General features: G+C 43.0%; 1 protein-coding gene across 8 annotated transcripts in view; it reads right to left on the minus strand.

The window, feature by feature from the left end:
* LOC139629084 (transcription factor SOX-6-like) overlaps positions 1-15,146 on the minus strand; it is a 117,639-nt gene that overhangs the window by 11,498 nt on the left and 90,995 nt on the right. For 6 of the 8 annotated variants that reach the window (XM_071491492.1, XM_071491482.1, XM_071491457.1 and 3 more), the window contains 3 exons: positions 9,929-10,078; positions 7,358-7,535; positions 5,016-5,215 (listed from right to left, as the gene is read on the minus strand). In XM_071491492.1, the coding sequence (XP_071347593.1) occupies positions 5,016-5,215; positions 7,358-7,535; positions 9,929-10,078 (528 nt within the window). The remainder of the gene's footprint in view (positions 1-5,015; positions 5,216-7,357; positions 7,536-9,928; positions 10,079-15,146) is intronic. The other 2 variants (XM_071491508.1, XM_071491501.1) reach the window with 1 other exon arrangement.

Consider the following 15,146-nt stretch of genomic DNA (forward strand, 5'->3'; position numbering starts at 1 on the left):
CCCTCAAGGCTCCAATCCCCAAAGAAGTAGACACTCAACAGTCTATTTGCAGGTGCCAGACTCAGCTTTGTAGTATACATTATTATAATGTATATCATTCAGGCTTCAAATGCAGCAACATTACATCGACCTTTAATCAAGACTTGGAACCATCTGAGCTGTCGGTTTCACAGGCTCGCTTCCTACAAAGACCAAACTCACCAGCGGAGCCAATATAAACGTCTATACAACCATTTCCTCCCTCCTCTCCTCCTTCCAGACTTATCCTGTCCCTCCAGCAGAAACTGCAAGCATGCTGACCGACTTTATTCAACACGGTACAGACAAGAGACGCTGGGATACGTTAAATTAAAGACTCGAAAATGTAGAGATCTGGTAAATTTCAAAACTGTACAAAAGTTCAGAATAAATGCTTCCTGAAAGTAAAAAAGACTCTGACAGCAATGTGAATGTTTGCAAATTTAATGAACAAATATATAATTAAATAAAGAATGATGATAAATAAATAGTTTCTGGCTAAGAAGGGGAGGCATGTACAGTAAGCTCTGGTTTCAAACTTTACTTATTTGATGAGTGATATTTTTATTTTTTTTTAAGTTTCTGGCAAACTGTCCAAACTTTAACCCCACTTCTGTGTAGCTGCTGTAGACACACACACACACACACACACACACACACACACACACACACACACACACACACAAACACACACACACACACACAAATCCATGTCTCCACCATTCAATTTAGAATCAGCTGTTGAGTGATTATGTTCATGATCGGCTTCATCCAAAGTGAGAAAACAGAGCAATAAAAAAAGTTCCTTCTTATGTAGCCTCTATATTTATTTGCCATCAGTCTGCCATCACCCACCATGTTCACCTCCTGTGGAAACAGGAACAGTCGTCCCTCGTGGTGCAAAGTAGTGTATTATTTTTCTATCAAATTTCATGTAAACTTCACCAATCCCCAATGCAAAGCTGTCCCACTTTTAAAGCTCCCATATTGTACAAAGTGAGATTTCCATGTGTTTTTTCATTATAAAGCAGGTCTAGGTTCTATATTAATACTGTGAAAGTATCAAAGGCTCAGTCCACAGAGAAATGCACACAGCCTGTATTCAGACACTGAGCCTTAAAACCAGGACTTCTGGAACTTTGTGATGTCACAACAAAGCAGTCACTGCTCTCAGCCATATCTGAAGTCCTACCCACCTGGACACATCATCATAGGTTGCTATATATTTTTGATCACTCAGAAAACAGTCAGCCAATCAGAAGAGAGGCTCAGATCCTCTCTTCTGATTGGCTGACTGAACTGTTACTAGAGCTCCAGAGAGAAGCCTGAGAGAGGAGATGTAAAACTACACCGAGTTTTTGGTTCTTAACACAAATATATCTTCTTATTGATATCATATAGGGACCGCTTACCATGCAGGTTTAGAGCTTCCACATGTTATCTCTGTCTACCCTGTTGAGTCAGAGTGAAGAATCTAGGAGGGACGCTGGGTTGGTTTTGGTGTTTTCATCCAAGACATGTAAGCTGAATAATGTGCCAACCTCTCAGAAACTTGATGTTTTCCTTTAAGTGGGTTAAGGGAGTGTTTTGTGGCTGTTTAGATGAAAAAAAAGTGCACAGTCTTTTGTGCACAACACACACACAAACACATACATACATGCACAAACCCACACAGTCATACACAGTGGCTATTTCAGTGAGCTTTGGCAGCCACAGGCCAGCTGGAAGCAACGTAAGCGTAAGGTGATACTCAACAATGCCACTAACTGGCCAGGCCTCTCGTCTGTACACCAGCTATAATGACATTAACATGGCCAAGGCCAGTGCAGAGCCAGGACACACACACACACACACACACACACACACACACACACACACACATATAGGAGCACAGGATCGCTTTCGACTCTTAGAAAAATGCCTGTGTCGTCTATGCTTGACGCTGTGGGACAAAAATACACAAACAGAAAGCGAAATAAACACAAACACGCACTCGGACATCACCGCGACAATTCCCTTTGAGTCGAATCAGCGCAGGCAATAAATAGCTCAGCATTCAACATCACACTGAGATAGCATTTACAGCAGTTGTCTCATTCCCTCCAGAGAAGCCGAATGTGCTGCGTTAGTACAATGTCATAAAACAAAAAGGCTCGGGCGCAGCTTCAAAGTTTCAAAGGGGAGGATTTGAGTAACAAATTTATTCGACGAACAGAAAACAACACACAAATCCAAGGTAAAGAAAAAGAGCTGGTCTCACTGCCTCCCGAGGTGGAACGGGTGAGTCACACTCTCAGTATCCAGCAAGTTCCATCCATGAATTGTTTAAGACAGAGCAAAGCCTTTGAGAGCTTTAGAGAAAAAAAACACACACACACACACACACACAAAAAACTCCATCCCAAAGAAAAAATTATGTATTTAAAGCTAGGAGAAAGAGTCTTTGAGCTGCTGTTGTTAGGTAACGAATAACAAACTGACAACAAACACCAAGGCCTGCTGTCGTCCTCGAACCGGAAACAATTACTTTGAGACTTTCCAAATGAGCTTTTTATTAGGAGGCATGGAGCTATAAACCAAATTACTGCATTGCTTTGGTTTTGTTCGTGTAAAGTTGGAAAATATAGAGCTCGAGAAGTGCGCCGGGCTCTTCCTGCAACACACTCACCTTAATCTGTGATCATTTCTAAGTTAACTTTTTTGCAAAGAGCCTCTTTTAAGCACAAACTTATTTGGGAACATTTCTGGGATTTTTCGTCGGACCTGCAGCAGACAACTCACATTAAACCTTAATAAACAATTTATTAGTATAGGCTGTTGTATAATTTATATTTATGAGCTTCTCAGTGTTTACTAGTATAATGACTTATAAAAAAAAATCAACTTGGGACTGAGGATAAGTACGGCAGAGATATATTTTGCCAGATTTTGGATGTTTTCCTCCTGAAGATGCAAGGCAAACAAGTCCAAAAAAATTCAAAACAGCCTATCCTTGGAGTGCACCAATCATGACCTACTTGGGGTTGGTGAGTTCAAAGTCTCCACCCCTAAAATATTCATGAGTTCTTCCTCCTCCTCCTTCTCCTCATCCTTGCAAGCAACATGGGATCAATTGCGCAGGAGAGCTGGTCTAATCATGTTCCCTATTTTACTGAATGTCTGATCCCAGGGATCTGTGATTGGCTGATCAGACCGATTGAAGATGTTTTGGAATATGGATTTCCCTCTGGATATGAAATCCTGGTACAAAGGCCCTGTCTCCTTCAGCCCAAGGGGGAGAGATGGGCTGGGGGAAGAGGTGAGCATGGAGGGGGGAGGTCTCCTCCCCGAGAAAGGACCTTTAATTGGGCTAAAACCCTGAGGCCGGGATCCCCCCTCCAGGGCAAGTGGAGAGCTGGACTCCATTACACACACACACACACACACACACACACACACACACACACACACACACACACATACACACACACACACACACACACTAATCTTAACACCATCCCCTCTTCAAAAAAACACCCACTCAGTCTCAGTCAAGGCAGGCACACAAACACACTCACACGCCAAAACCATCACTTGTCATTGGCCCAGCTGCTCCCTCTTCAAAGCTGTTGGCTTCTGGGTGGCCGTGGAGATGAGAGGAGAAAAGAGAAGTTCTCAAGAAAAGCAGCCCGCGCCAAACGACACCAAATATCGTCCATGAATATTCTTCAGATTCATGCACGAGCTGAGAAGAAACCTTGAATAGCCAGCCAGTGAAATACTGGAGAGAATGTGACACAGGATTAAAGAAGTCTGGAGATCTACAGAGGTGTGTGTGTGTGTGTGTGTGTGTGTGTGTGTGTGTTTGTTTGTGTGTGTGTGTGAAGGAGTTAGAAAGAATATCACATGGATTTGAATGCTGTATAGAGATTGATGCTCTCCTCACCACATTGTTCTGTATGCTATGGTAGAAGAAGTGTTCACATGTTTTACTGAAGGAAAAGTTGTGATACCACATTGTAAAAATATTCTTTTACAAGTAAAAGGGGGGTTCCTCAGGAAACCTAAAAAGGCTTTTCTAACCTCAGCATCCAACTCAGCTGAATGAGGATTTTAGCAATAATTGCTATTTTTATATGACATTTTGTTCTGTACCTTTACATTGAAATTTCTGTGATGAAGATTCTGCTTCCTGATTAAGGAAGGTAAATTCTTTACAACAACAACTAGAGTGCAGACTTATTATTACAGAGACATTAAAGGTCCTATATTATATAAAGAGATGTCCATGTGTTTTGGATTATAAAGCATTATCAAAGCCTCAGTCCACAGAGAAACGCACACAGCCTGTATTCAGAAACTGAGCCTTAAAACCAGCTGTCAGGACTTCTGTAACTTTGTGATGTCACACCAAAACAGCCACGCCAAAGCCCCGCCCACATGGACCCAACCTTTTGGTTTCTCTGAGTGTTTACCTGAAATCTGCTGTATTTTTATTCGATCACTCAGAAAAAGACCTGTTATTACTAGAGCTCCAGAGAGAAGCCTGAGAGAGGAGATGTAAAAGTTTTTGGTTCTTAAAACCACAAATACATCAACACCTCAAATAAAACAGCCGAAAGTGTAAAATATGGGATCTTTAATAGTTTTTTGGTGGTTTTAATACACTGTTGAAAGCTTTAATCTTTAATATGGATCCTAGTTTAAAAGCTGATCATATGTTTTCATGTAAAATAGTAAAATGAACTGTTCACTAGTCAAGTTCCACTAGGTTAGAATTGTTCCTCTACAGGTACAGTACTTGGGTAAATGTACTCAGTGTGACTGTTGTACATGTTGTTTCATTTGTGCAGCTCATGTGAGTGCATGCATGCAGACTCAACAGAATAGTTTCTTCACATGAAAGAAAATGCCTTTGAGAGCTGCATGTAGAGCATGTGATTCTCATAGACCTTATCAGTGAAGTGTGTCTGTGCGTCTTCTCATGTTGCCACATGTGGACTGTGTGTTCCTCTAACCTTGTTGCCGTTGTTGAGGGTCATGCCGCTGAGGGCGGACAGCTTGGCCTCCAGACTCTGTTGTCCTGACTGCTGCTGCTGCTGCTGGTGGAGCTGCTCCCTCTGGATCTGCTCCCTCATGCTCCTGGCCTCTTGGATGGCCTTCATCACTGCGTCCTGGTCCCCAAACAGAGCTGTGGAGTTGAGGCTGGACAGGATGTCTGGGAGAGGAGGATGGGAATGGAAAGAGGGAAAGTGGTTCGATCAGATTTAACTGGACACATAAGCAACATCATAACGTCATCATATTCTGATTCAGCTGTTGCTGAACTCTGCCCTGACCACTGCAAAGACAGAGAAAAACACAAAGAAATACTGTAAATCTCATCTGTTAAATAACCAAAAATTTCCTAATTTTGGCAGGAAATTCAAAGTTTATATTATATAAATCTATGACATTGAAGATCACGGTATATTTAGTTGTTTTTTTTTTTAGCTTTCAGGCATCTTTCTATAGCCTTAAAGGGGCTATTTGCAAGGTTTCATGCTGGGAGTGGGTGGTGGTGATTGCTTTGGCCATTGTTGCATTTACAAGACAAGAGGTCAGAATGCGTCCTCAGAGCAGCGCTACATCCTCAGAGCAGACTGGAGGCTACAGTGAGTCACTATCGGAAAGTGTGCTAACTGGTTAATATGCTAACTTCAGTAGAAGAAAAGATGTGATACAGGCAAGAGTTAACAGTGGTGTTGCTTGAGTAAAGGAATGAAGTTTGATGTTTAACTCAACGTTTTCTCTAGACTGGTAAGTAAACAGCTGTTAATGCTAATGCTGGCTATGTAGCATTAGCAAAACTTACGAATAGCTCCTTTAACCAAGCAGTTTTTAAAATATGAGGACTGACTGAAAAGAAAGTCATGTTATGTTATCAGGTGACCTGTTTCTTCTGAATCCTTGCACTCTTTACAAAACAAGAACCAGAAAATGGTTCTCGAGGTGCATGCTGTCACAGTCAGAAAATACAGGATTTGGCAGACAGAAATAAAACTGTTAAGCATTTGAACTGTGCTTTTATACTCCAAGTCCTCAGTTCACCAAGAGTTCATCTGCATATCCGCTGGTTTTCAAATTCTGATTTGAAAGTATCTTTTAATTGTCATTTCTAATAAAGCAGAGGGTTTTCGGTCAGATGCTGTTGAACCTCACTCTAAACCTTGAGGAACCCAGCATGGTGCTTCTACATCAAGCTTTGAGAACAAAGCTTAAGTGCTGAAAACCCCAAAAATCACAATGGCTACATACAAAATCCTGTTATAATAACATTTAAACGTGTAAAAAAACACAGGATTTTTCTCTTATCGGACCCAAATGTTGCTCAAGTTGTTTTCCAGTCCACTAAACACGACAGAATCTCCTCCCTCTTGTTTATGTGCTTTACACTTTTGAAGCTGATGCACATTTGAAGAATAAGAAAAAAAAAGAAATAAATAAAAGGATGCAAAGTTTCCGTCGCCCTCCTCGTTTAATTAGCAGACAAGTAGGAAGCACTGTATGCTTGGGTGGCCGTTAAAATGGGCAAAAATAACTTTGCAGGGAGCAGGAGCGTCGCGTCCTCAAAGCCACTCCAGAAGAGCTGGTGAAATTGTTTTCTGGGGGGATATAATGAGAGGGTTTAGATTGGCCTTAATAACAGATAGCAGAGGTAGGGGCATAAAAGGTCTAGCGCGGGCAGACAATGATGTGAGGAAGCTCTTAAAAACCAAATAACGTGTGCTGGGTTTCACTGCTTCCGCTGCTGGGGTTTTCATTGGGGCTAAATACAGGGCTTTGGACTCCTGTAAAACACAAACACACCAGACACACACACAAATACTCACACACAGGTCTCCTCGTGGGGTTGAGGTGTCTGTAGTCTATCAGGCGCATGCAACGGCGCTCGGTTTGTCTGTGTGTGGCGGGCAGGAGGGAGGTGTTTGGGTGGGTGATGTTTTTGTTTTTCCGGTTGAGGGGAAGAACAGTTTTACACTGCAGTGAGGACGTGTTTGCTCTGGATGGATGTACAGTACAGATGTGAACAATACGGTGGCGCATGAAAGTGTATGAGTGTTTGTTTGTGTGCACGTGCGCGTGTGTGTGTGAGAGAGAGCATGTATGTGCAAAGTGCATCAGTGTTTCCCCTCAGACTTTTGCCTTGGCAAGGTGAAGCAGCATTTAGACCCCGTGATCCTTATTGAACATGTCAGTGAAGCCAGTGCTAATGTACTTCTTGTAGGCAGAGCAGCAGTGGTCTGGGTGGCCCATCCCGTCTACCCCAGCGGTAAAGGAAACACTGGTGTTAAAGTGCATGTGCATGTTTGTTACCTACCAAGAGAAGTGTTCCTGCCCATGGTGGAGATGGGGCTGGGGATGCGGCCCTTGCCCATGCCTGTGGGGCTGGTCTTGTTTCCCGAAAACAGACTCTGCGTTGGGGACGTCGGGGAGCGAAGAGCCTCAGCTGTCTTGGGTCTGGCTGAGAGGTTCAACGGCTGTGTGGATCCTTCCTCCTGTTAGTGGAACACATGTAACAGCGTTTAATGGAAATGTAAAAGTGATGGATCACCACATCTTTTTGTGTTTTTGTGTGTGAGTGCGTGGCATTAGAGTGTAGTCACTTTCAGAGCCATGGAGAACTGCTTATACCCTGTGGAGTCCGCCACTAGTAACATTATGGAGCAAGCTTTTTGCTCCTAAACGTTGTGTCACACATACATTAGTGTAGGTGACCAGACCTCCCAGTTTTCTAGCCCCTATTTCTGGTGGCCGGCCCCCGCAAATGTTTTTAATTGTAAATAGAAAACAGACCAGAGAGAAAGACCAGGCAGCAGAGCAGATTAGTAGAGGTCTCACAGTGTTCGACAACTAAACAGAGTATCTTTGGTAAAACTTGACATCTTTTCAAGCCAGGAGGTAACCCAGAGACTCAGGGGTGGAGTTACAGGACTTAGAAATCACACTACAAGGTGATAGGTAGCAAATTTATAGGTATACAGTCTACAACAGTTACCATGGTAAAAATACATAAAAAGCAGAACTGTCCCCCTTTTTTATTTCATAGATAAAAACATTAGATATTTCAATGATATATTGGACTGGAACTGTCCCGGTTTTACTTTGAGAAATCTGATGGTTTCACTCTACTTCACTGATTCACATTTGGTGCAGCAACGTGCCAAGGAATGTAGTAATGCAGCAACAAAGGCAAAGAAGAAGAAGAAGAATGTTGGCAAGACAACACAGACGTAAATATTGTAGGTTTCAAATTATTCTAAAAGTCAACTTTGCAAATGTTTTTTTTTTATGAGGGAATAAAATATGTTTAACACATTTATTATCCCTCAAGTTTACAGACAATGCTGTGATAAAATTACCATCTCTTAACTTATCATCTCAGGTTCCTTCAAATTCATTCTTACAGCAAATATTTCACCCAAAATCACCAAGAGTCAATCACCCCCCACCCCTCCTCCACCTGTTACCTTGAAAAGAGGCTGGAAAACAGATGAAAGCACATTTGGTCTGTTAAAATTAGTTTACATGGGACTGAAACAGTGACATGATGTTGAGACAGAAAACAGGTTTCTTCTCACTCCTGCGGCATAATCCACTTCTTTATCCATCCATATACACAGTATGGTCCACGTATATTCACCAATATCCCTGTTGCTAAATAAACTAATCGCAGAGGAGCTTTCAGTTATATAAAGTGTGATACAAATGTTGTGTATAAAGTAATAATTTGGTGAAACTAAATGATGGAAGTGTAACTGAATGAGTTTGAGGCAAACACTGCCACGAATTTTAAATCTTGTCCAAAGTATCACTCGAAGCTGACTCACTGGCTGATGGACCAGCCATCCCTATCAGACCTTTGCCCTCAAAAGAAGAGAATCTAACAGTTAACATCTGTGAACTTGACAGGAAAAGTTGTAGTGCGCCTTCTTATTTAAACAAGGGCACCTTTGTTTGTGCCAGTCCTGTCCTCTCTTTCTAATCAAAGGTTCATGACCACATTGATCCACATAAAGAATTGCTGGAAAAGGAAAAATAGTGCCAAGAAGTGAAGTGACTGGGGCTCTTGTGTTGGCGGCAGTCGCTTAATGAACGCGGAGCTAATTTGGAGCCGAGTGTCATCTGAGGGAGGCATTGGGAAGGCAGGGAGTTTAGGAACGGCCTGGTAGAGGGAGGTTAGGCTGCGGGTGGCATGCCAAAGTGAGGGGGTGGGTGGGTGGGTGGGCTGAGCAAGTGCGGGGGGTTGTGGAGGGTGGGGAGATTGGAGGGGCACGGCACTACTGTTTGAGTGTGGTGAGCTCTGACGCCGGTCTATTGTGACGCCGGTTGCAGCTGTGCCCCACACACACACAAGGTTTCCATTACCGCCTCGCTGTCGAGCAAAGATGAGGCGTACGCTCCCTCCAGTGAAGGGGTCTGGGCTCCTGCCAAACAGCAGCCAGCACCAGTGTCAGTTTGTGTATCTACGTGTGTGTTTATCAGTGTGTGACTTTTAAATAAGCTGTTTCTAATTGACGGTTAAGAATGTTTCAGAAACTTCTCACCTTTACTTGAACTGATCATCATCATCATCATCATCATCATCATTCTTGTGTGTTTTTTTTCCTGTCATTCATATTCTGAACTCACTCTTTCCTTTGTCTTATTATATTGTCTTACTTCATGCACCACAGAGACACTCATACATTTGTTTAATTCCTACTTGTTTGTTTCTTCAGTGTCGTCAAATTTTCCCCTTGTGCTGTTGTCTTTGCCCAGTGCTTATTAGAACATCAACCCTTCACAAATGTGTCCTCCCAGCTTCTTCCATATCCTGCTGAATCATTCAAACCACTTTGCGATTCTACACAAACCATTTTACAAAATCTTTTTGCACCAACGGGCTCACCTTAATCTGAGCGACAGGACTGGATGCTCGCTTCTCGCTCTTCAGGGTGGAGGGGGAGAGTGGACCGGAGGAGTTGGGAGCCTGCGGGAGGGGAGCCATCTTGGCACCCGGTGAGATCTGCATGCTTGCCAGCTGGGCTGCATACAGCTGCTGCAAAACGGGAAGAAACCAGCAAAACCGACAGACTATTAACATTGCTCGCCAGCAGCTAGTCAGTGGCTTTCCTCTTTCATTCTCTCTCCTCTCTTCTTCTATGGGTGTGTGTGTCTGAGCCAAACACACACAGGACTTGTATGGAAACAGATGTGCATGTACACGTACACACGCACACACACACACACACACACACACCTAGATCTAAATTCAACAGGAGTGTCCCACACAACTGGAAGATTTGTTTGAGTATTTATCAGAGAGGCATTCCAGCAAACATTTTCATTTTAAATTATCTACAATCCATCTCTGACAGTTATTCTTTCAGCAGATGCTGGAAGCAGCTTGTGCATCGATTTGCATCTAGAAATAAATCCAGATAATAAGTGAAGAAATTTTGCTTGAATCTTCCTTAAGTTTAATTCTGACTATTGACAAAATGGGATATTTAATACTCACTTCTGCACAAATATGAGAGTGTAGAGTAACTAATGAAATAAGCTTTTCAGACAATGCCTGGCTCAGTATTGGTAACAATAAAAGGTTGGTTTCCTTTATTTTTCATATAACAACGTGAACCACAATGGAAAAAAGCCACATGAGCCTTTTTTTGTTGTCATGGCAATTTAACCTTTTTCTCAAGTCCTGCCTTTTACAGCAGAGCTGTGATTTTACATGGTTATAGTCAAATAAAATCAAATCAAATTAGGTTTGCAAACAATACTTTATGAGTCTCAGAAAACACTTGAGACTCATCTTGTCACATGTGGTTAGTCAGACAGTTCAGTTTCTTCACTAACTTCAGTCCAAAACAAAGACAATAGGGTTCAATCACATTTAAGTAGGTGTAGTCATACTACAATTACATCTCAGGCATGTGGGTCCGTTGAAAAACACTTGAAATAGTACAAAAATAATAGAAAACTTAAAATAAAAGACTTGGAAAGTATAAGCCGCCGGCCTTCAGGGTTGAGATGAGAACATTAAATTCATAGTAAAAAAAAAACAAAAAAAAAAAAACACTGTACCGATTTTCCATCCAAGGTACTTAACAAAAATCAAAGAGTCAAATACTCAGCCCTCGGTCCAGGGTCTTCTAAATCAAAGCTAACTGGCCAGACAAACCGCTGCCTGAAACCACTGTCAACCCCTGTCTAAATGCATTGGAGTGTGAGTGCTGGAGTATCAAAGAGCCTGTCCTCAGGAAAACCACCCAGACGTGGCTGGCCTTCACTTAAGACTCCCTCCTCTCTTTCTTTTCTGCTTTCCTACTTTCCTCTCATTTTTCATTACTCTCACCTCATCTATTCTCTCCCCCCTCCTCCTATGTTTCTGTCTTTCTTTTGTCCTCCTCTCTTTTGATCTCCCTCTGACTCTTCCTTTTTCTCCTACCTCTCAGTTTTGTTCCAAAATCTTCTCCCCCATCTCCATTTCCACCTCTGTTTCTTCCTCTCTCTCTGTTTTTACTCTCTGCCCCCTTCATCCTAAAAGGCCCCCAGTGTTGTGAGATCTGATTTCCCTGTAGTCAAAACTGCAAAGCCTCCTGGGACCAGAGATCCAAAAGCAAAGTGAGAAAGAGAGAGAGGGATAGAGAGGGTTGCGCTTCAGACACACGAGATCACCGTCGCTTCACCGCCGAGGCACCCAGCTCAGCGGTTGGGGCCAGAGAAATTGGCTAGCCCTCTTTCCACTTCTCTCGGAGCGATATTAAACACAAACAGAAGGGGCCTCGCCGTTGAAACAAAGCCCTGATGTCACGCCGCTTATTTTCCTTGGAAGGCACCAGGAGTGCTCAGGCCAACCCCTGGCGATATGAGATCCCCGTAAGAATGTGCCTTGAATGGCTGGTGGTGAGGCCTCTCGCGTCAATCAAGCCGACCACAGAGTTACTTCTGGTGATGCCTGATATTCTTACAGCTCTGAGGGGAGCAGGAGCTGGGGCAGACACACGAGTCTCTGAGGTAAAACACACAGTTAAGCTCTCGCACCCGTGCCTGCACAAAAAAACGCACATATGGGGTACTTTTGTGCAAACACACCCACAGCTATTGTGCTGTTAGCAGCGATTCCGTCAGCATTTTCCTAATAAGAGGAGGGAAGTGTTGAACAAACAAAAGCCTGAAAATAAGAGCTTCTACCTATTTATTTTCCTCCCTCTGTTTCTTAAAGACACTCTGAGATTGATTGGCGACGGGGGAGGCCAATGTGCAGCGTAAACAACCCCAACTAGAGCTCTCACCATTCAGTCAAATCCCCAAGGGAAGACAATGCCGCAATTTCCTAAATTACAAATTGACAAAGAGGGCCTTGAACTGCACTCGGCTGTCTGGATTATCTGACTGGTCTTTGGATGTTAGTGCTAATTTGACTGAAATCCAAATGACTGGTCTGTCATTTTTGATCCTCCTGATCAGCCAGCAGTTTTTTTTTTCAGTTTTTTCAGTCTTACTGGCCTACTTTGGCATAATCATTAAGAAAGCAAAGAGAAGGTGATGTTGTTGTGGTCTGGGTGTGGACAGCACCAGGCTGCCAACAGCCTCCTCTGTCCTCAAACCAGCCTGTCCCATTAGGACTGAGTGGAGAATCCCTTTAGCTGGCCTCTTTCAGTGTCGAGCCGCTATCGATCTCAGGAGTTACACAAAACAAATGAGGTTTTGTCTTTTGCAGCAGGTTTGCAGGGGGAGGAGGAGGAAGAGGGGAGAGGGTGAAATAGATCGACTGCCACTGAGCTGGCCCACACAGAGGATGGAGGGTTAGCTGCATCCAAGACTGTGAAAAAGATACACAGAGAGGCAGGCTGCATGAAGACAACCATTATCTCATTTCCACCTCTCTGTCATGGAGCAAATGCTTAGATTCCTAAGTCAAGAAAAACCAAACCTTCCAGAAGAAAGTCATTCTGGCCTAACTACTGAGTGTTGGCAACAAGGCCCACAAAGGTTTGTCCCTCACCTTAGACACAGAGAAAGAAACAGGCTGAACACAGTAACAGACAGCAAGAGATGTCTTATGATTTCAACAAGAATGTCTGCTAAGCAACTGTATTTCCCTCGCATTAGCTGTGCACAAAGGGGGCCTTTCTTCAGCAGGAATCCACTGTTTGTGAAGGGGTCTACTGCGAGCCTCTGGAAACAATTGGCCTGATCAAGTTCCCACGGCGATAGCACGACATTTGTTCTATCAGTAACTGTTCGGTCAGTTGAGTCATGCAGAATGAGGCAGCTTCTGCCAAATATCTCTGCTTGATTTGATTTTGTTTTTTTTCAACTGATTAAGGCGTAAAACAACAGAAATGATCGATTCTTGCAGTAACTTTCCGAACCTTTACTGTCCCATCCGGTGACTTTGAGAAATTGGAAACCTCTTGTAGCTTGTGCAGGGTCATTTTAGTTCCCTGCTTGAGAATATGCTCTTCCTGTACCTACCCCAGTTTATGCCTGCTTGACCATCAGTGCCAGCCAGCTGTCTGGGAGAGTCCTACAGGGCTCAACTTTAAAACATCTGGAGCAGTCTGGCTACAGCATCTGTCCATCTTGTGCTGGCGTTATAAGGGTTTGATAGCAGCTGGCGTGTACTTAACTACAGTATGTAGCAGAGGAGGCTGCTAATGTAGAACTAACACAGTGTAATTTTGTATTTACAATGCCTGTTTTATACACTAATGCACAGTCTGACACACTGGAGTTGAGGCTATTGTGAAGTGAAGCGTAACTGAGACTAATAACTAAAAAACACTTAAAAACAGACAAGATCTCAGTGTGTGCACTGGACTGCCATGATGAGACATTACTCAGGGCTTTACAGTAGAGCCTTGTTTAAATCCCAATTGACTGACTCGCCAGAATGCACAGTCATCTGCTAAACAAGCAGCAGAGATAAACACACACTGCTGGTCATGGTTAATAACTCATTAATGCAGCCACCTACATAAATTAAACCTGATCCTATAAAATACACTAATATGCATATTGTGTTCTCCAAGTGCTCGAGTGATACAATTTCTTTTTTTCATATTTAATGAGGACACCAGTGCAACAACCAGCACAGAGTCAAAGGGCCGAGGCCAGAGAGACTTTTCATGCAAGATAAAGAAGTGACATGAGGAGTTAGTGGAAATATGTTAGTGAGGCTCCGAGTCAAAAACATCCACTCACAATCACTGTGAGACAAAAAAAATGGTTTTCAATGTCCATCACTGTCCCTCACCTCCCAAAGGTGGAGCACATAAGGAAGGCACAGGGAGAGATCTGCTGTGGCTATGTGCAGGCCAAAGAGTGGAAGATAGTGCAGGATGTAGAGAAATACATTTTTCTGTTGTACTCATTAGATTTGTTCTACTTGTTATATCAGAGTCACGTTAGTTCAGGGTTTCCTGCAGCATTTAATGGCAGATGGGAGAAATGATGGGACTCGGATAAACCAGCAGAAGAGCTACATCACACAGAAAAGCTCACGTCTGTGATGAATCAGGCTTTTGTTTGGAGAACCATACAGTAACTAAACTGATCATGAGACGATGTGCACCAGGATCCATCAGACTTGACTCAGCTGTCATTGATGGATCACATGTTCACTGTTTGGTGATTTATCAAAGCAACATGCTCCAGTGCTGAGAGAGGTAAAGATTAACGGCTCAATTCTGAACAAACGTCCTTGTCAAGCTCTAAAACAAGCACCTCAGAGCCACAGCAAGGACTCTCTAACAAGATGCAACTCATGTAGTATGAGAGAACAAGGTGACGTGTTGATAAACCACATCAACTTTATATAGTAAAGTATTTATTGAAGGGCTACACCAAGCAGGTGTTTTAATTCTCTCCATTCTCCAATATAAATGATGTACTGAAGAGTGCTGCTGTTACATTTCTGAGGTGAAGATACATAACTCATAACTCTCACGATGATTGCTTTTGGCGTTGGCATTGTTGTCAAAACAATGTCCAAACATGTGCTGGGAGCCGGCGCCTCCGTCTCACAAAAATTCCTCAGATAATCACCCTTTTTTTTTTTCTTCTCATAAACACTTCCACCCAACGCTCTCTGTCTCCCTCCCTGTCCCGGTCTC

This window comes from Trachinotus anak, unplaced genomic scaffold (assembly GCF_046630095.1).
Source record: "Trachinotus anak isolate AG129_WGS33_773 ecotype Australia unplaced genomic scaffold, CSIRO_AGI_Tana_v1 ptg000002l, whole genome shotgun sequence".
NCBI classification, from domain to species: domain Eukaryota; kingdom Metazoa; phylum Chordata; class Actinopteri; order Carangiformes; family Carangidae; genus Trachinotus; species Trachinotus anak.